This window comes from Meles meles, chromosome 18 (genome assembly GCF_922984935.1).
Source record: "Meles meles chromosome 18, mMelMel3.1 paternal haplotype, whole genome shotgun sequence".
Classification (NCBI taxonomy): Eukaryota; Metazoa; Chordata; class Mammalia; order Carnivora; family Mustelidae; genus Meles; species Meles meles.
The window spans coordinates 62,890,968-62,910,315 of NC_060083.1; the positions used below are offsets into that span (position 1 = coordinate 62,890,968).

At 67.1% G+C, this 19,348-nt stretch overlaps 1 protein-coding gene across 4 annotated transcripts in view; it reads left to right on the plus strand.

Annotated features, from left to right (window-relative positions):
* Positions 1-19,348, plus strand: part of BAIAP2 (BAR/IMD domain containing adaptor protein 2) — a 62,415-nt gene that overhangs the window by 40,350 nt on the left and 2,717 nt on the right. Inside the window, exons 7-14 of one of the 4 annotated variants that reach the window (XM_045984026.1) lie at positions 8,561-8,713; positions 11,013-11,234; positions 11,389-11,590; positions 12,132-12,333; positions 13,276-13,344; positions 13,861-14,023; positions 15,427-15,461; positions 17,746-17,793. In XM_045984026.1, the coding sequence (XP_045839982.1) occupies positions 8,561-8,713; positions 11,013-11,234; positions 11,389-11,590; positions 12,132-12,333; positions 13,276-13,344; positions 13,861-14,023; positions 15,427-15,461; positions 17,746-17,773 (1,074 nt within the window). In that variant the 3' untranslated portion in view covers positions 17,774-17,793. Of the gene's footprint in view, positions 1-7,625; positions 8,421-8,560; positions 8,714-11,012; positions 11,235-11,388; positions 11,591-12,131; positions 12,334-13,275; positions 13,345-13,860; positions 14,024-15,426; positions 15,462-16,003; positions 17,461-17,745; positions 17,794-19,348 lie in introns of those variants that run through there. The other 3 variants (XM_045984027.1, XM_045984028.1, XM_045984025.1) reach the window with 3 other exon arrangements.

Consider the following 19,348-nt stretch of genomic DNA (forward strand, 5'->3'; position numbering starts at 1 on the left):
CAGGGACACCAGGCCAGCACGTGCAGGGTTCCGCCACCGGCCAGGAGGGGCTGGGAGCCTGTGCACCCCCCTGGAGGCGCTCATTTCTTTTCTTGGCATCAGGTTTGAGATCCGGTTCACATGTCATGGAAGGGACAGTAGGTGACTTTGAGTGTGGCGTGAGTCCGTATGGTGTGCCGCTGTCCCCACGCACCAGAGAGGACGCCCCGCCTGCAGCGCACACCCTTCCCCCCCACCCCCAGGCAGACCCCGCCTCCCGTCTGTGGGCGCCGCTGCAGCGGGGCTGGGCTGGGCTGGGCGTCGTGTGTAACCAAGTCCCCGCTGAACGGCCTCCCGCAGGTGGCCCTGCTGCTCGATTCTCAGGTTCGTCCGCACGGCCTGTGCCCGCGCTTCCTTCCCTTTTACGGCCGTAAACATGGAGGCTGTCCTGAGCGGGGCCTGGGCCCTGGACGGGCGGGGCAGCTCTGCCAGCGGCCGCTGGGGGGTGGAGGTCACGGAGGTGGTCCGCTCCGGGGTGGGGTCTGGCGGGAGGATGGCTGGGCTGGGTGGAAGCCTGGAGGGATTCACTCCCGCTCCGCAGCGGGGCCTGAGACCTGGTTTCTTAGGCGGCCCTGGCCTCCTGGGGCTCATTCTCAAAGACACACGATTGACCTTTCTCCTCACTTCTAAGGGTCACCCCCGACCAAGCCCCCCACGCCTCCCGCTCAGCCAGGTCACACCCCTCCTCCTCCCTGCGCTCCTGCTGGGCACAGGACCTCATCCCCCCGCCATGCGGCATGCGGACGCCCCATGCCAGCTCTGCTCCCCTTGGCTCTGCCGTGAGGCCCCAACAGTTGGATCTGGACCCGGCTCTGCCCCTTCCGAGGGTTGTGGTCCTGGCAGGCTCTCGGCGCTCCTTGGCCCACTTCTGTCCTCCCCTGCTGATGCTGACCGGAGGTGGCCGGCCCTCTCCCGTGCACCTGCTGTGGCTCCTCTCTCCTGGCCGCCCTTCGGTCTCCTGCTGCGCCAAACCCAGCCTCCTTCTCCGTTGGACCCAGAACCACCCAGGGGTTTTACTGTGATTGTCCCCAAGGCGTCTAGGTCCTCGCAGGGAGGGCCGGGTCCTGTGCTGCAGACGGTCCAGGGGCACCCGGCCCGGGGCGGCCACGCAGGGACAGCCTGTGGCCGCGGTTTTGGTTTCCTTTCCTGAGGGCGGAAGCAAAGGGATCATGCGAGCAGTGGAGCTCTGAGAAGCCAGCGGGGACGCCTCAGGGCCCCGAGCTGGCAGGTGACATGCTGGCTGCCTGTCCGGGGGGGTGTCGCTGAGCCCCCCAAGGTGCCCACCCGCCCTGGCACCTGCCGGGCTCTTGGCACACTACCCGTGCTGGTGGCAGCAGGCACGCTGAGCCCACCGGGTGGGGCCGGCCTCCTCCCCACACTCCCTGGGGCAGGCGCGCTGAGCCCGCCGGGTGGGGCTGAGGATCCGGCAGTCACTGGAAAGGGCCTGTTGGAGACCCTTCTGCAGGGAAGGGCGAGGCCCTCCTCTCGCTGGCTCCTTCTCGGTGCGCCGAAGCACCTGGCCCCAGCTCTCCCGCGGTCCCACCGGCCATCCCCGCGGCCGCACGCAGCGTGTGATCTGAGCTCTTCACTCCTGTGTGTCCCGTGCACGGTCTGCAGGGGGCTTTGGTGTCGTCCCCAGCCCTGAGCAAGAGCAGGGAGAGGCAGATGGGCCCACGTGGTGTGCTGGGGCGAGGGGTGGGCTTCTGACCTGTGGGGCTGCTGGGGCCATGCCCTTGGGCTGACGAGGAGGAGAGTAATGACCCCAGAGAGCGGGAGTGACCTGGGCTCCAAACGTAGCGGATGGCCTGCCCCTGCTCCACTCCTGGGAACTCTCCTCTCTGCGGGGCCCCTCCCGGGGTGGGGGGCTGTGTGTGCAGGTGGAGGCAGGTCCCGCAGCCCATGACTCACAGAGCGGCCCCTCCCGGGGAACCTCAGGCTGCAGCAAAGCCGCTGCCCTGGTGTGTTCCTCTGGCTGGGCAGGTGGCAGGTGGCATGCCCAGACCGCCCAAGCCTGCGCACCTGGCTTTCTCAGGGCTGGACACTGTGGCCGGGGTCCAGTGTGCGGGCTCAGGCGTGGGTTTGCTCCATGCTGCGGAGAGGCGGGTGGGCTTTCGTGAGATCCGATGGCTGGCGTCCCGTGTGTCTGCCACAGCCCCGCCCACGTGTCCTTCCTCCTGGGCGTGAGCTCCGTGTGCACAGAACACTGGGCGCGGAGAGTGGTAGGTCCCTGCCAGGCGGGCGCCATCGCTCGGGGCTCCTCGGGCAGCTGTGTCCCCTCTGGAGCGGCTGACTGGCCACAGGCCCTCACACACCCTATCCTCCCTCCTCCCATGAAGCCTCAGAGCCAGGTGGCCAGTGGCCAGGCCGGGCCAGAGCAAGGGGCCCTGCCCGTGGAGTGGAGCTGTTTGGGGTGGAGGGAGGTTAAGTTGATCAGACCCGCCTCTCAGAGGGCAGGAGATGGCGAGCGCTCGTCTGTCCGTCTGTGGTGGGTTCCCCGTGAACGGGGCTGGGTCAGAGCCGGCCGTTCTCAAGAACGACTGGTAATTGAAACTGTGTTTTGGGATTTCCGCGAAGAGAACTGATTCTGATTATAGGTCAGGGAACAGGTGCTCAGAGGCATTTGGGGCACTAACTAGGACAAGGGTTGCGTCTGGAAGTAGGGAAGGCACCACGTGCTGTCCCCACAGCCAAGGCCACTCCCCAGGCCCCCAGCTCCGCACCCATGGAAGTGCCCATCCGTGCGGAGGGCGCTGTGGGGCACGTGGTCAGGGGAGGACGGGCTGTGTGTCTGGTGGGGTATGGTGGCGAGCCTCGTTTGGTGACCCTGTCCCTTTGGCCCTCAGCATCTCTTCCAAACCTGTGTCCCTCCCCCAGGCACACGAGTGTGGGCAGTTGTACCATGGCCTGTGTTAGGGTTCTCAGAGCTTCTGGGTGTTCTGAAGGGCACCTGGTCCCGCTAGGCAGCTGGTGGCCCCAGGGCTTCTGGTCCCAGGTGTGGAAGTGGCATATCGTCCCCTCGCCAAATCCTGTAGGGCCTGCGTGACAACATCGCCTGCTTTTTTTTCCCCAAGGTTATTTCTTTATTTATTTGACAGACAGAGATTGCAAGTAGGCAGAGAGGCAGGCAGAGAGAGGAGGAAGCAGGCTCCCTGCCGAGCAGAGAGCCCGAGCGGGGCTCCATCCCAGGACCCTGAGATCATGACCTGAGCCGAAGGCAGAGGCTTTACCCTCTGAGCCCCCCAGGCACCCCTTAACATTGCCTGCTTTTATTTTGTTTGTCCCCAGCTCTGGGCCAGCTCTGACTAGAATAGGACGGAAGGTGGGCAGCAGACCTCAGTCTCCAAGGGGGGTCATGACTTACAGAAGATCCAGGATGCATGTCGGGTGTGCCGTGCGCTGGGGTCACGGGGAAACGGTGTGTCCCTCCCAACCTCTGTGAGGGGTCCGTGCACTGAGGGAGGGCTGCCAAGACCCCAGAGGCAGAGGGGAGTGCTCAGGAAGAAGAAATGAGACAGGGGGGCGGGCCTGTGTCCAGGGTGAACCGGGTGTGGACCCAGCCTGCCGGCCCAAGCACAGTGGGACACGGCCATCTGGGGTTCTCAGGCAGCCTGGCCCTGGAGCCCCTGATCCGGGCTGGTCTGGCTGCTGGGAAGGGAGAGGGTGCTGGGGGGCCAGGGTTGTCAGGGTACTTGGAGGTGCAGGGCACATCCGTCCAGGCCCAGGTTCCCCTTCCGCTCCCTCCTCCCAGTCCACGCAGCCCCGGCTGGCTGGCTGTGTGGGAGCGTAGAGGTACGGTGAGTTCCTGAGCCTGGAGGCCGTGGGCCAGGCCTCCCGGTGGAGCCGCGCAGGCTCTCGCCGGGGCCTGCAGCCACTCTGGCTCCCTCTCCCTGGGTGCGCGTGTTCCCGAAGGCACCCACATCCAGACCGCAGTCTGAGAAAGGGGGAAATTTGTTCTATTTAAAGGGATGCGCAATTAACAAAACAAAAACAAAATAACCATAATTTAGATCTTCAAAAAAGATCATGGCAGAGGCTGGTCCCGTGAACGTGTGGAGTTTGACGCGGTGCTGGTCGTTGAAGCCCTTTATGCGCCTCCTGTTCTCGTGTTTCCAAAGCTCCTCTACGCCACGGTGTACTGTGGACGGTCAGCCGCGCCTCTGCACGCGGGGCACCGTCTCCTCTCATCCTGTGTGTCCAGAGGTGGCGTCGGGGGCCATGAGGTTCCTGGGACAGGCCACCTGGGGGAGGGCACGTGCCCCTCGCCACCTCACACCCGGCCTGGCCGTGGGAGGAATGTGGAAAGCAGCTGCTGGACTTCATAACATTCGTTGTAGTGACTGAATCGTTTCCGACATGCTCTGCTTGAACACACCTCGAGCGCAGCTCTGACCCGGGGTCACCACGGAGAATGTTGGTGAACTGCGTCATGTTCTTTTCTGCTAAATCTGTGAAACCAGGTGTGGGTCTCGAACTGCAGGAACACGGCCCCGGGAAGCAAGGGCTGCTGTGCCAGGCCATGGCTGCGTGGGTGGTACGGGTCAGCCCCTCCGCTCTGCAGAGGAACAGAGACCCGGAGTCCCTCATAGCTCAGCAGGGGTCGCCCGGCAAGGCGATGTGCTCAGGTAGAGCCCGCCCCAGCCCGGGTGGTGTGGGCCCGGGAGTGCTGGCAACGCCCACGGCCTTGACTCAGGTGTGCAGAGACCCGTCCCGTTGGGTCTTGGGGACATGCTGATCTGTGGGCCTAAAGCCTTCGTCGGAGCATCTGGCCCCCTGGTGTGGACCTCAGTGTCCCTCCGCTCTTTGCTAGGCCTGTCGGCACAGGGGATGCTGGGGACGTGAGTGTACTCAGGGCAGCTGCCGCTGGAGTCCGCTGGTCACAGTCCCCTGGCCGGTCTGCTCACAGCCCTGGGCCCTTTGGCCAGAAAACAGAAACCCCAGGACTCAAGGGACTGAACGGCCAGATCTCCCACCCCCGTGCCTGTGGGCAGGATGGCAGAGCTGCCCCAGCCCTGAGTCTTGCTCTGGTCTCTCAGGTTTAAATGACGTTTTGAGTGTCCTTCAGTCCACAGAGCTGCCCTGTGTCCCCCTGCCGCACCCATGGCCCCCTGCTGCGCCTGCAGCCCTATAGGTTGAGGCCGTTCCTGTTCTGTGCTTGGGTGCAGGGTCCGTCCCCCAGGGAGGGGACACAGGCCTGGTTATGGAGCGCGATATGGGGGTCAGATTTCCATCGTTCCTTCCTGAGCATCATAGCCCTGGGGTTCCGTCGTCATCTCCTGGGAGTAGCGGTTTCCAGCAGTGACAGCTGAAGGCCCAGAACTACGCACTCATTCCTGAGCTGCGGGGACCCAAAGGGGCAGCGTCGGGTTTTGAGAAACGTGGGAAAGCCGTAGCCGCAGCCACAGCCGCGTGGATGGGGTAAACCAGAGCCGCCCCTCCCCCCTCTGAGTCACCGCCGGCTTCAGAGAGGAGACGTGTGTTCTGATCACTTTTGTCTTGGATTACAGGGCTGTGCCGCCCAGGGTGACTAAGTGGGAGCGTTCCGTGGTCTTTCGTGCTTTCAGCCGGGGGTTTCTATAGCGCCGTCGCCATAGCACCGCGGAGCCGGGAGCGGGAAAGGCGGCGGCGGGCAGGAGCGAGGAGGGAGCCGGCTGCAGGGCCCACCTGCCTGCCTGCCCGGGGATGGGCCGGGGCCATTCCCAGCAGCTGAGCCCCCGGAGGTGGGGGCCCAGGCCGCGCTCTGGCCTCTGCACTTGGCCGGAGAGCTCCAGCACTCCTCCGCGTTTGGGGGTGTGGGTGTCGTGGCCCGGACCCTGTGGGTGGGACGTTGTCCACTCCCGTCCCCCTCAGTGTGACGCTGCCCGGTTGGCCCAGATTCGCAGGCCCCGCCCAGTGAAGTGTGGTCCGGGCACAAGGAGCCGCGTCCGGGACGTCGGAAAGCCGCTGGCGTTCCTCGACAGAAGTGCGGACTGTGTGTCCCCGCTGGCGAGGGCTGTGCCCCGGCTGCGGTGCTCAGGGCGGCCGGACAGCCCAGGGGCCTGTGGCGGAAGCTGTCCGCTGCCCCCGGGGCATAGCTCGTAAGGCCCTCCGACCGGCTTCCCAGGACCTGTGGTTCCCGGGGTCGGGATGCCCCCCGCCAGCTTCTGCCAGGGCCGTGCTCTCCGCCTCAGTCCCGCTCGCCCCGAGGCCCGCACTGTTGCCGGCGTTCCCGGAGCTTGTTTGAAGGAATGGAAATCTTCAGAATAAATGCCCACTCCCTCCCCCGGCCCGGGAGGCTGGCAGACCCAGCTAATGAGGCCAGCGCCCCACACCGCCCGGGTCCACGCTGCTTTCTCTCCACTCCTGGGAGCGGGTCGCGCTGCAGCGACAGCCGTGCCGCAGCCTAAAAACCCAAAAACCGCGTGTGGGGCGGGCCGCGTGGCCGCCTCGGGGGCTGTGCGCCTTCAGGACGAGCAGACCCAGGGGCCCCATGTCCCGGTTTCTGCTGTGTCCTGTGCCAACCATTCACAGTGGCTCCTGTCCTTCAGGGTCCCCACTAGGTGACAGCGGGCGTGGTGGCTTCGCTCCAGGCAGACTCTGTGCGCGGCCACGGTGGACCCTGTGCGCGAGCTCTTGCCCAGGCTTGCGCTGTCCCCGTGCCAGCCGCCCCGGGCCCCCAGCCCACCCCGGCCCGACTGCCACCGCTAGAGCAGCCCCCGGGGACAGGACGAGGACGGGTCGGGGTCTCCCTGGGGAGCTGAACCCTCATCTTCAGGAGCCCTGCACAACTTCTCCTTCAGGGGCTCTCGGGCACGGAGCTGATGTGCCCGTGCGTGGCGTCGAGGAACACCTTTGCTATGGGCCACAGCCGTGTCCCGGACAGGCCCCTGGGGGAGGGTGGGACAGCACAGATCAGAGCACGTTAGCACCAGGGCCCTGGGGTGCGGGTGCCCCTTCCAGGGCCTCCTATCCGGAGCGTGTCTGTCCTGGGCCTCTTGTCCTTGTGGGGCTTCTGGGAGGGGGTGCGGGTGTAGGCGGTCCCCTTGGCAGCCCCCCTCTTCCACGGCCACCGCTGGAGTCCTCCCCGTGGAGCTCAGCCTTGCGCACTGGGCCTCCACGGCCTCCCAGGGGCCCCCCCGATCTCCAGGCTTGCTCTCCCCTGCCTGGAAGAGCCGCCGTGCGGGGAAGGTGCCGGCAAGCACACGTCTCATAACCAGGAAGAAGTCCTCCGGCAGCACAGGGGAACGGCTTGGTGGGGAGGAGGCCGCCGGGCTGCGGTGAGCAGAGCAGAGCGCCCATAGGGCGGGGGGGGGGTGGCTCTTACCTGGACTCAGACTTTTCTCCCAGGCTGGCAGGTTTGGTCCCCAAGAGCTGCCCTGGGTCCCCTCAGGCACACCGGCGGCAGAACCCCACGGCTGCCCGTGAGGCCTAGGGCCCGCTCCTCGAGGCTGTGCTCTCCGGCCAGCAGTGGGGGACCAGCGGGTTATCTGGAGGCCCATTTCAGCGGCCACCTCTGCGGGGTCAGCTGGGTGGTCTGCAGGGGCAGAGGGTGTGGGCACCTGCGGTCTGGTGGCAGGGCTAGGCAGGCCTTGCCTGGGGGTGGGGGCGTGCGGCTACTCCACGGGGGCTGAGCCTCTGCCCTGGTGGGCACTGGTGGCCATGGTGGGGACGAGCCACACCCCCAGGCGGGTCCTCGGGCCTCCAGCTTCCTGCCGGGAAGGGAGGCGGCAGGAACAGCCTGTTCCTCTCGCTTCCCCCAGCGCCCACCGCAGCTCAGCACCGCCCACCCACGCTGAGTCAGAGCCCGTGGGGGAGGCGCCCCTCAAGGCAGGAAAGACCCCAGGACCACAGAGACCAGGCGGGGCTCCACAGTGCCTCCCTGCGTGGGCAGTGGCCCCAGGGCACGGAGGGAAGGAGCCGGGAGGGGCTGCCTTGGGAAACAGCCAGGACCCCGTGGACCCCAGCACACACCCCGACGGGGCTCTGCAGACCCCAGGGCTGGGGTGCTCTCGCCTCCCTGTGACGGCTGCCTACAGGCTCGAGGGTGCTTTATTACCACAAGTTTCCAGCAAAATCCGAATGTTCCCTTGTGCTCCAGCACCAAACAGTGTCTCCTGTGCGCTCTGCCCACCCCCGCAGGATTTGGGTGTGAATTAGTCATTCTCCAGCACATCGTGCCAGGCGAGCTTTCCTGGGCCACCCGCGGGGTGGTTTCAGATGCCTGGAATCGGGATCCACGGGGGGCAGGCCACAATGCCACCAGGCCTCCTGATCTGCCAGCATGGTCCACATGTGTGTGGCTGCTGGGCACAGAGGGGGCAGAGGGCAGGGACTCAAGCTGCTGAGGGGCCCAGTGGGGCATGGGGTTGCCCCACCGTCACTCCACCCATGGCCCCTCCGTCTAAGTAGGTCGTGGCCATGCCCCGCCCCGTGAGCCGGTGGGAGGTGTGCTCTGCTCCGGGGGTGGGGGGCTGCCCAGAGCTGGACACCGTCCTGTGTTGTCCCGTCCGCGGCTCATGTGCATCCCACGCTGCCTGCCCCCCAGTACATCGACGCGATCAGCAACAAGCAAGGAGAGCTGGAGAACTACGTGTCGGACGGCTACAAGACAGCGCTGACCGAGGAGAGGAGGCGGTTCTGCTTCCTGGTGGAGAAGCAGTGCGCCGTGGCCAAGAACTCCGCCGCCTACCACTCCAAGGTGAGCTCTGCGGGCCGCACTGGGGCACGGGCAGAAGTGGCCTCTCCCTGATGGCCGTCAGGGCGTGTCCACTGTTGAGCTGTGTTGAAAGGAATGCCGTGCGTTTCGGATTCCCCCAGCGATGGCGTGCGGGTCGGAGAGTCACCGGTCAGACGCTGCAGACATCTCTGAGGCTTGGCAGGTGTTGCTCAGGGAGGGCTGCCAGGATCCCTGGATTGCCAGGGAGCCCCTCCTAGGCAATCCAGAGGACACTGGCTCCCCTGCAGGAAGGGGCAACTTGAGATGAGCCCCTAGTCAGAGTCCATAGTCAGGAGCTGGGGAGGGAGCAGATCTGTCCCCTGGAACGTTCCAGAACATTCCAAGAGCTCAGCAGATGAGGCTAGGCAACCGAGTTCACGTCCTTTTTCAATAAAGGGGTCTGCAGAGCAGCAGGGTAAACGCACGTTCCCACACGTGTGCCTGGTAGGAGACTGGCCTTGTGATCCCCATGGGCAGGGCTCTGTAGGGGAGAGCAGCCTTCCCTCCGAGAGCGGCTCTGCCTCCCGGGCCTGCCTGAGGGCCTGTTCACAAGTGCAAGGCCAGGGCAGTGGAGGGACCTGTGTCCCCTGTGGGAGCTGGGAGGGTTCCCTGGGGCAGCTGAGCGGGGCGGGGCGGGGGGGCGCCCACCGTGCAAGCAGCTGGGCCTGGGCCTGCCTCTGGGCGACCGCTTGCTGCAAACCGCACAACGGCAGGGCAGGGCAGCCGCACACCCCAACTCCCGGCTGTGCTGCGGCGGTTGACGGCGCCCTCTGGCGGCAGCCGGGCCCCATGGCAGGCAGGGAGAGGTGGGGGGGGGGGAGGACGGAGAGCGGGTGAGCCGAGGTCTCTGGGCCCCAGCTGCTTCTGCTGTGCACGAGGTAACAGCTGACCTCGCAGGGAGCTGGACGCAGCGTCCCAAGCACAGGGGCCGGGCTCCAGGGCAGGACCCCCCAGGCTTGCAGCAGGCCACCAGACAGCTCCCTGGCAGGTGCATCCCAGCCCCACAGGCGGGTTTCATCACCAGGGGGTAGCCCTAGGGTTGCCCCTGTTTGGTGCTGGGTCTCCATGGACCTGCCTTGTCTCCACCACCCAGAGCTGTCCACCGATTCTCTCAGCCAGGGTCCAGGCACCATTTTGGGTTTGGGCCGTAGCAGCAGACGCAGCCCCAGACCCATGGCCGAGCTGTGTTCGCCTCAGATCCCAATCACAAAACAGGGCACCAGCCCTTGGCCCTGCCTTGCTGGTCCCTGGTCTCAACCAGCAGGTGGTGGAGGTCATGGCCTGCTCACAAGGCCTTTTTCTAGCTTCTTCCACACTTCTCACTCAGCCGCCCCTTCCTTGCCCAGACACAGGTCAGAAGCAGGGAGAGTCAGTGAGGGGCCAGATGTTCCCTTCAGAGGTCCTGGGGACAGTGACTGCCCTGAGTTAGTTTGCCCTAGGAGCTCCAGGTTCTGCAGTGGGGCGCAGGTGACCCACCTGCTATAAGCCCGGCAGCTACTGTGGCCAAACAGACCAGAGGATGGAGGGCACAGCTCTCCCTGCACCTTGGACAGGCCCACGCAGTGGGCACCAGACACCAGCAGGGCTACAGGGACCCACAGGCTGGCGCCCACTCGGCTCTCCCTCGTTCTGGGATTCCTTGCCAGACCCATAGCTTCGTCATCCTTTGCTAAGCCCCGTGCTCGTCCGGCTAGCTGTGCTCTGGGCACACCCCGATGCACACTGGAGGGACAGCGGGGCTCTTGGGCCCTGGGCTGGGGGCAGGGACCGTTAGCACCTTTTGCATCTGTGAAACGCTGCCTGTTCGGGTGTCAGCTTCCTGCACCCCCGCAGCTTGGCCTGACCACGGCTAGGGACCCCAGGATGGTGCTCTCCCCGGGACCTGTGGTGGCCCCTGGAGCGTCTGTCTGTTGCATGGCTAGTGAGCCCTGTTCCTTTCTCTCCTTTGGCAGCCCCTGCTCGGGTTGGACCTTGGGTTTTGTCTCAGCCCTAGTGGCCCCAAGACCACCTGGCTTAATGCAGCAGCCCACCTCCTTCCCAGGTCGGGGCTCAGGGACCTCCAGGTGGCCTCTCTGGCTGGGAGGCACCACCGGGTGTGGGGCAGCCGTCAGCCAGACAGGTGCGCCCCTCCCGAGAGGGGGAGTGTCTCGCGACCAGGCAGGGGCTCCAGGGAGCGTGGTTGGGGAGGTCCGCAGCGCACCCCAGGCTCTCATGGCTTTGTGGGGTGGCCCTGCTGCGCGGCCGTCCCTGACCCCATGCTCTCCCGCTCCCTCCACTGCAGGGCAAGGAGCTGTTGGCCCAGAAGCTGCCGCTGTGGCAACAGGCATGCGCGGACCCCAACAAGATCCCGGAGCGCGCCGTGCAGCTGATGCAGCAGGTGCCCAGCAACGGCTCTGTCCTCCCCAGCGCCCTGTCGGCCTCCAAGTCCAGCCTGGTCATCTCCGACCCCATCCCAGGGGCCAAGCCCCTGCCGGTGCCCCCCGAGCTGGCCCCGTTTGTGGGGGTGAGTGCATGGCCTCCCGCAGGCTTCCTGGGTGTGGACGGACGGCTCCTGCCCCGGCTCCGGGGTGGCTGGGGTGAGGGGTCCCCACGCTGGCCGCGCCTGACCGGGCCCTCCCACGCCGCTGCCCCCCCCACCCCCCGCCTCTTCCCCACAGCGGCTGTCTGCCCAGGAGAGCACGCCGGTCATGAATGGCGTCTCGGGCCCAGACGGCGAGGACTACAGCCCCTGGGCCGACCGCAAGGCCGCCCAGCCCAAGACCTCGTCTCCTCCACAGTCCCAGAGCAAGCTGAGCGACTCGTACTCCAACACGCTCCCCGTGCGCAAGAGCGTGGCCCCGAAGAACAGCTATGCGGCCAGTAAGGGCTGGGACGCGCCCCCGGCCACCGCGCCGCACCCGACGGGGGGTGGGGAGCCTCCAGAGCCCCGAGCGTGCACGGCGCCTTGTGCGGCCCCCTCGGGCCCCACTGAGGGTTTCCGGCCCCGCAGGCCTTACCTGGCTCCCTTCAAGTCCCCACGGCAGGACGGGGCCGGACCGGGACATCAGGGCTCTGCCCGTGACCGGAGCACGCGGGTGATGCCAGGCAGGGCCAAAGTGGACCGCGGGACAGCCCCCCTCCCCCCACCCAGGTCCCTCAGCTCTGCAGCCCCGTCCCATGGACGGCCCCGCCCCCTCCCCCAGCCAGCGAGGCTCTGCTGACGAGCAGGTGGGAAGGCTGAGGCCCCGGCCCAGAGCTCCCTGCGGCCGGCAAGCGGCCGGTCTACCGCTGGGTCCTTCCCTGTCTGCCCACACGAGCGTCCTGCTCCAGGCCCGCCTGGGGCCTTCCAGCATCTTCCCATCGGGAGGCTGAGGGGCAGGAGGACGGCCACGTCCCCTCACTCCTCTCTTGTCGTCTGCAGCGGAGAACAAGACCCTGCCGCGCTCCAGCTCCATGGCGGCTGGCCTGGAGCGCAACGGCCGCATGCGGGTGAAAGCCATCTTCTCCCACGCGGCCGGGGACAACAGCACCCTGCTGAGCTTCAAGGAGGGGGACCTCATCACCCTGCTGGTGCCCGAGGCCCGTGACGGCTGGCACTACGGGGAGAGCGAGAAGACCAAGATGTGAGTGGGGCCCCCGTAGGAGCCACGGGACGGGCAGCCTGCCCGGTGCTCGGGACAGCAGCCTGCCAACCTGCGGCCCTCCGCTGTCCTGGCGCCTCGGGGTCCTTTCGGGACCGAGTGTCCCGCCGCGTGTCTTCAGTCCTTGGAGCAGGGCGGCACGGGCGGGGCTGCTCCGTCCTAGCCACGGCCTCGCCGTCTCTCACCAGCCGGTCACTCTCACCGCCTGCATCACCCGCTTGGCCCAGGGCCCCGCACGCACGCACCGCGGCCCGTCTGGCACCTTCCCTGCTGCCGGGCGTGCGGCTTCCCAGTTGTCAGAGGCCAGCCGTGTGCCCCAAGGCCCCCTGCTGCCCCCGAGTCTCTGATCAGCCTGTTGCTGGCGTGTCAGGACACAGGAGCCTTGTCTTCGCGGCTTAAAGTAACCCCTGCCGCCCGAGTCTCCTGCAGCCTGTCGTTCTCCTGCGGCCTCGGGCCACCCTGGCCAGGAGCCGCTCCTCCCCCCGACCAACCGCTGTCACCTGGAGTGGCTGGCGGTGAGATGGAGACTCACGGCCCCCCCACCCCCAACCTGAGGCAGGGACAGAGGGGCCGGACCCAGCTCCGCTCCCACGGCGGGGCGGCTGCCGTCTAGGGAGGGGGCGAGGAGGGGCAGGAGGTTGCTAGGACACCCCCCTCCCAAAGAGCCGCCTGCCTCCTCTCACCACCGTTCCTGTGCCGTCACCGCCTTCCCCGTGCGGCCGAAAGCCAGCCCGGCCGCCGCGGCCACGGGAGCTCTGCCGGAGACGCCCAGCTCCCATCCAGGGCCGGCGGGCTCGCCAGGGTGCAGGCTGGGGTGTGCTGGCTCCCCGGGGTGCTCGCTTGTGTGGGCTGCACTGACAGCCAGACCGGGGAGCCACGGGCACCCGGGCCTTGGCGCCTTCTCACCGCGCTCCTGTCCTGCAGGCGGGGCTGGTTTCCCTTCTCCTACACCCGGGTTCTGGACAGCGACGGCAGTGACAGGGTGCACATGAGGTGAGCGTTTGGGCCCAGGCCGCCGGCCCTTCACCCTGGACACGCTGCCTCGGGCAGAGGGCGCCGTGCGTCTGCCGGCGACCCCTGCTCTGCTCACAGGCCATGGCTGGGCTCCGCTCCCTTCCCTGCCCGCAGGGCTGCCCCACGCCCGGCTGGCTGCGCGTGGAGGCTCCTGGGGGGTCAGGTGCATGCAGGCTGCTTTTGGAGGAAGGGTCAGCGGTTGCTGTGCGGGGAGGGGGCTTCCCTTGCCCTGCACGGGGCCCGGGAGCACACCCCTGCTGTAGCCTCCCTTGGGCAGGGCGTGGGGGGCCCAGCAGGGGCTGAGCTGCCCCAGGAGGGCTGGGGCTTTAGGAATTTCTTCCCGCCACCCTTTCAGGCCCCATTCACGGGCTCAGTGAGGCTGTGGCCCCTCGTTAGGGCTTCTAGAAGGGTCCAAGGGAGGCATGGGGAAGGTGGAGGGTCAGACGGGGTCCTGGGGGCCTGGGTTGAAGAGCTTCTACGCCCCCCACCCCACAGCCTGCAGCAGGGCAAGAGCAGCAGCACGGGGAACCTCCTGGACAAGGAGGAGCTGGCCCTCCCCCCGCCCGACTACAACGCGTCGTCCCGCGCCTTCCCTGCCCAGACAGCCGGCACCTTCAAGCAGAGGCCCTACAGTGTGGCCGTGCCCGCCTTCTCCCAGGTGAGCAGCACGGGGCGACCCCAGAAGGGGCCTACACCGGAGGGGGCTCTCCCGCAGGCACGGTTAGCCCCTGGAGGGCACGGCGGTGGTTGTGAAGTCTCGGTGGGGCCGGGGTGTGAGTGTGGACGGCGCGGCTCCGTGGGGGAAGCTTCAGAGGTTGTAGGAGCCCAGGGCTTCTGGAACGTGTGTCTGCTGTGGCCACGTTGGGAGTAGGGCCAGCAGCTTCGCGCTCGCTTCCAGGCTTCAGGCGCTGCAGGGTCCGGGTCAGCCCCCTCATCCCCGGAAGGGGGGAAAAGAAGGGGAGTTTCTCTAAGATGTGGGCCCCGGGGGCGACCATCGAGGTTGAGCCTGCCCGGGGCTGCGGTGAGTGTTGGTGAAGGTGGGTGAGGTCCAGGAAGGTCCCTGCTCAGCACGGTCCTGAGCAGCCTCGCGTCCCCCCCTTCCTTTGAGGGGCTTAACCAGCAGGAGTGGGGAGCTATGTGCAAGGAAGGGAGCGGTTTTCCGGGAGCTTATGGCCAGGCAGAGTGGACGGGAGTCAATGATACGGTGAGAAGCACCGGCCTGGGGAGGTGTAGCTGAGGCCCTGGGATGGAACCTTCTAGAGAAGGTGAGGCCAGTGCTGGCGCTCCGGGCAACAGCAGGGCGGCGGCAGGGGGAGCGATCCAGCTTGGGGGAGGCACCGCAGGGGCACAGATCCAGCCCGCCAGGCAGGAGATCCTCTAGCACCGTCCGGGCCCAGGCCACAGCTGCCCAAGCCTAGGCAGGCCTGGCCACCGCACGCTGCTCCCACTCCCCGCTGTCCGGGTGTGGTCGTGGCGCTGAGATGGCGGAGGAGGAAGGTGTCCCCGGCGGCTCCTGCTGGCGGCGCCCACAGCACCTCCCTCGGCCGCACAGCTGGGGCGCTGCAGCTGGTGTCTTGGGTGCTGGGGTGTTCTGCCCGGGGGCCGGCCCAGGCTAGCTGCCACGCCCGGCCGTCAGCCCCGGCCTGCGAGCGTCAGTGGTTCCTAGAGAGGCCCCTACCCGCTCCGAGACTTGCCAGACTTGCCGGGTCGTCCCAGGCTCACCTGCCGTGGTGTTCTCATGGGGTAACCTGCGGGTGTGCTCAGGCCCCGCCCGCTCGCCGCGGGTCCGGTGTGGAGGGATCACCAGGGGAGCTGTCTCGCGCGTGCCTGTGAGCGTGCGCTCCAGCATCCGCGGTCCGCCGCGGGCCGGAGGAGGAGACGCCCACGTGAGTTTGGGCTGTCACGGCTCTGCATGTGGGCAGGGCCCTCCAGGCCCTCGGCGGCAGCCAGCACCGCACGCCCACTGGGGCCAGGGGCAGCACCCAGCGTCCTCCCGTCCTGTGGACCCCGCCTCGCCCCCAGAACCCCAGCCTGACCTGTGTTGCTTCCCCCCCCACCCAGGGTCTAGACGACTACGGAGCGCGGGCTGTGAGCAGGTAAGGGCTTTCGTACTAGTCCTTGGGAGCTGCGGGTGGGCAGGGCCGACCCCCTCTCGCAGACCCTCCCAGGACTGCTCCGTGGGCACCTGCCTAGGGACGTGGAGGCCCCGCTCTGGGTTGGGGCAGGTGGGGCCCAGGTGCTGCTCCTCTCTACCTCTTCCTCCTCTCAGTCACGGGGGTGTCCGGGCAGGAGCCCGCCCTGCCGGGATAGTGCCAAGCGGGCCCGGAGATCCGCCTTCGTGCCCCGACGCTGGGTGGGTTTGAGTGGGCCCCGAACCGTGGGAGCCCAGCCTGGTCCCATGCCCCCTGCAGCCACGGGGGCTCCCGGTCCTCCAGGAACCCTCATTCCGGTGTGTCCCCTGCTCCTCCTTCCCGGCCGCCTGGCCGGCACGGATGGCCAGGGCTGCTGTTCCTGCGCCCCCCGCCTGGGCTCAGCCCTTGTCCCGGCCTGGGGGGCATGGGAGGGCAGGCAGCTGGCTGACCCCAAGCGGCTGCAGGAGGGGCGTGCGGCCCGCAGCGTCCTATGCTTTGTTCCGCAGCGGCACGCTGGTGTCCACAGTGTGAGGACGCTGACCACGGGCCGCCGCTGCTCGGGAGAGCCCCCACCTGTCTGGCCTCCGTCGGTTCTCTCCTCCGCGCCCTCGTCAGTTTGTTCTCGGTCCTTTTCCTTTCTCGCCTGCCCCGTCCCGCCTTCTGGTTGGTGACCCCAGACTCTGAGATGCCCCAGGGTCCATGGTGCTGCCCCATCTCCGCTCCCCATGTCTACACGCCCCCGGCCCCATGTGTCTGCCAGGCGGGAGCTTCCGGCCGGGCAGCGGGGGCCCGGCGTCCTCGCCTCTGCTCTGCGGCCGCCATGCTCACGACGCACTGTCCCTTCCTGATGGCTCGGCGCGAGCCAGGCCTCAAGTCTGAAGAAAAAGAAAAATCTTTTAAAAAAAGAAAAAAAAAAGAAAAAAGAAAAGAAAAAAAAAAGAAAAAACAGGAAAAGGACGTTTCTTTCCTGCAAAACAAAAGCCGATCTGCATGGACTCCGGTGTGCGCACTGTTACTCCCGCATCCGCCTCCCCCCAGCGGACGGACGCTGCATCTGTGTCAGGGAAGGGGAGGCCCGGGGAGGCCCGTCCCAGGGCCGCACGGACGGACGGACGGGTGCGTGCCGAGCCGGGGCGGCCTCCTGAGGAAGCTGGCCGCTCCTGTGAGGGAGGCCACGGCCCCCGGCCCCCTGCACGTCCTCCTCCACAGTGTAGAGACCAGAGCGCGGGCGGGCGGTGACCCCAGGGCCGTGTGACCTCACGCGGGGCCCGGCAGGGCGGGGGCAGGCAGGCGCAGCCCCTCGCGGACTTTCCAAAGGGCTCCAGGGACCACCTCCCCCCATGCGTTCTGGAAACCGGTGGACAGCCTCGTGAGGGGATCACGGCCCCCAGGCCGCCCGGGGCTGGCCCTGGGGAGGGCAGCCCCTGCCCCGTCCTCCCTAAACGCTCTCGTCTCTTTGTGTGTCTTGGTGACTTCGAAACAGACGTGCTGGACTCCGTGGCTACTGGTTTTGCCTCTTCACACCCTGAACCTGGGGAGGAGGGAGCCAGGGCCCAGCCCACCCGGCCCCTCCTGCCACGGGGCACCCCCCGCCCCTTGTGAAGCTGTGGATGCCTCTTTGTCTGACGTGCTCTGACGGAGCCCTCCGCCCGCTCTCCTGTGGCCGAGGATGTGGCCGGGAGTTTGGGAGAGAAGCAGCTCAAGGCGCAGACGTTGCGTGTTTAAGGAGAACGCGAAGCCGGAGCGCGGCCCGTGTGCGAAGAGCCTTCCGTGTGGGTGTTCTCGTTTTGCTAAGACCTCAAATCCAGGGGCTCCATGCTCAGTGGACGAATGTAGACACAACGCTGCGACACTGGTGTGAAGACGTGAAGTGCTCCAACTGTTTTCCTGTCTCCCTTCCTCTTTTTTTATCTGGATTGTGCCCTGTACTGCAGTCGTTTGAATAAAAGTTTTATTTATCGCACTGAGCTGGTGTGGCGCCTCCTTCCAGGCCCACGGCGCGGATTTGGGCCGCTGCGGCGAGCCGGCCTCCGTCCCGGGGACCACGGTGCCCAGCCGGACAGCGCCGTCCCTGTCCCCTCGGGGGGGCTGGGCCGCTTGGGCTGACTGGGGACGCCTGCCACGGGAGGCCCCTTCCTGTTCCTCCCTGCGGCTGCCCCACGGCTGGGCCGTGCGCCCCAGGCGGTGTCCCCATCCCCCACCCCCACCCACCCACCTGCACCCACTGAGCCCTTGTGTCTCCTTACAGCGCCGATGCGGACGTGGCCCGACTCTGAGCCGCCCCTGACTAGAGTTAGTAAGTTGCCCTGGTTTTCCCACGCGGGGCGGTGCGCCTACCCAGTGGCTCTGCAGGCTCTGGCCTCGGCCCTGGCAGGTGGGGACGGGGCGCAAGGGTCTGCCCAGCCTGCCTCTGCTCCGGGCTCCGGGCTTTCGCTTCTCGGACTGCTCCCTGGGCTCTGGGCTTTCCTCCGCCTGTCTGGAAGCTTGTGGGCCTGACCGGCTGTTCCTCCCCACCCCGGCACCCCTGCAGCCCCTCCCTGCACCCCTGGGCGTGGCCCAGCCCTGGCCATCTGCCAGGTCTCTCTCCTGCCTCTGTGGGGCGCTTCGGCCACAGTCGCGGTGGGTGGGGGAGCGCGGTGATCGGCCAGAAGGCCAGCCTTGGGCTCCTTTGGCCGAATGTCCCCTCAGACCTGCCCCTGCGGGTGTGGGTCTGAGCCCGGCCTGGCTGGGTCTGGTTGGTGAGTACTGCAGCCCCTCGGGGGCCGGGGAGACCAGGGTCGAGCCTGGGGATGGCTCTGTGGCTCGAGCCCACGTGGGTGTGCCAGGCACGCCGGGGCAGGTGGGCACGGGGTCTCTGCTGCCTGGTCTGCCGGCACTCGCGTCGCATCCGCCCTGAGAGGCTCCTCCAGGCTGCACCGGGCTTTCTAGACGAGGCCTCCAGCCACCACACGGGCGGCCCTGGCTGGCCTTCTACAGCCCACCCTCTGATGATCCCTTGCGCTCGGCCCTGGGAAAGCAAGCACCGTCGGCCAGTGAGGGGAAACCCAGCACTCTGGGCCCCTGTGCCTGGGATGGGGGCGCTGCTGCCGTATGGCCCCGTCACCGACAAGTTTCCCCATGAAGCTGGCACCTGCGTCCTCTGTACCCCACGGAGCATCCCAACGGTGTGGTCCTCCCCAAGGGCAGCAAGTGCCCCAGCAGGTCCCGGACTCACTCTCCTTTCACTGTTTCTGAGCTGCAGCGTGAGCAACTTCTGGAAAGTTCTGGAGACAAATGCTCCTGACATTTGGGGATGGGGTGGAAAGGCCTTCTTTGCTTCTAGATTCCTCCTCTTCCCAGAGGCCCTCAGAGGCTGCACCTCCCGCCCCCGCTGCCGCTGCAGCCCCCGTCACTCTGGAGGCCGGCCTGGCCTCTGCCTGCGCCCTCATCCCCCGTGTAGGGCAGCCCCCCACCCCGGGGACACTGTGGGCGTCCACCCTGCGCCACCAGCTGTCTTCTCCACCGCAGAGCCGGCCTGGCCCCGAGATCGGAGAGTCCCTGGCTGGGGGGTTGTCAGAAGCCCCTGGGGTGGCTGAGGCCCCCGGGACCACTCTGCCGAGCCGTGCCCACCCTCCGAGGTGTGGTCCTGGGGCACACGGAACAACGTGGGCTCGACCCCAGGAGGGCTGCTTGTGCCTCAGAGAAGAACGTTCCAGAGAAAGTGGAAATCTGCTGCTCTCCGGGTCACAGAAGGATGGAAACCGCACCCTGAAACCACTCAGCTGTCAGATGACCCGTCCGCCTCGCTCTCACGTAGCGGACTCAAGACGATCCCCTAAATCTGTGGCCAGAGATGGGAAGGTCCTGGGCCG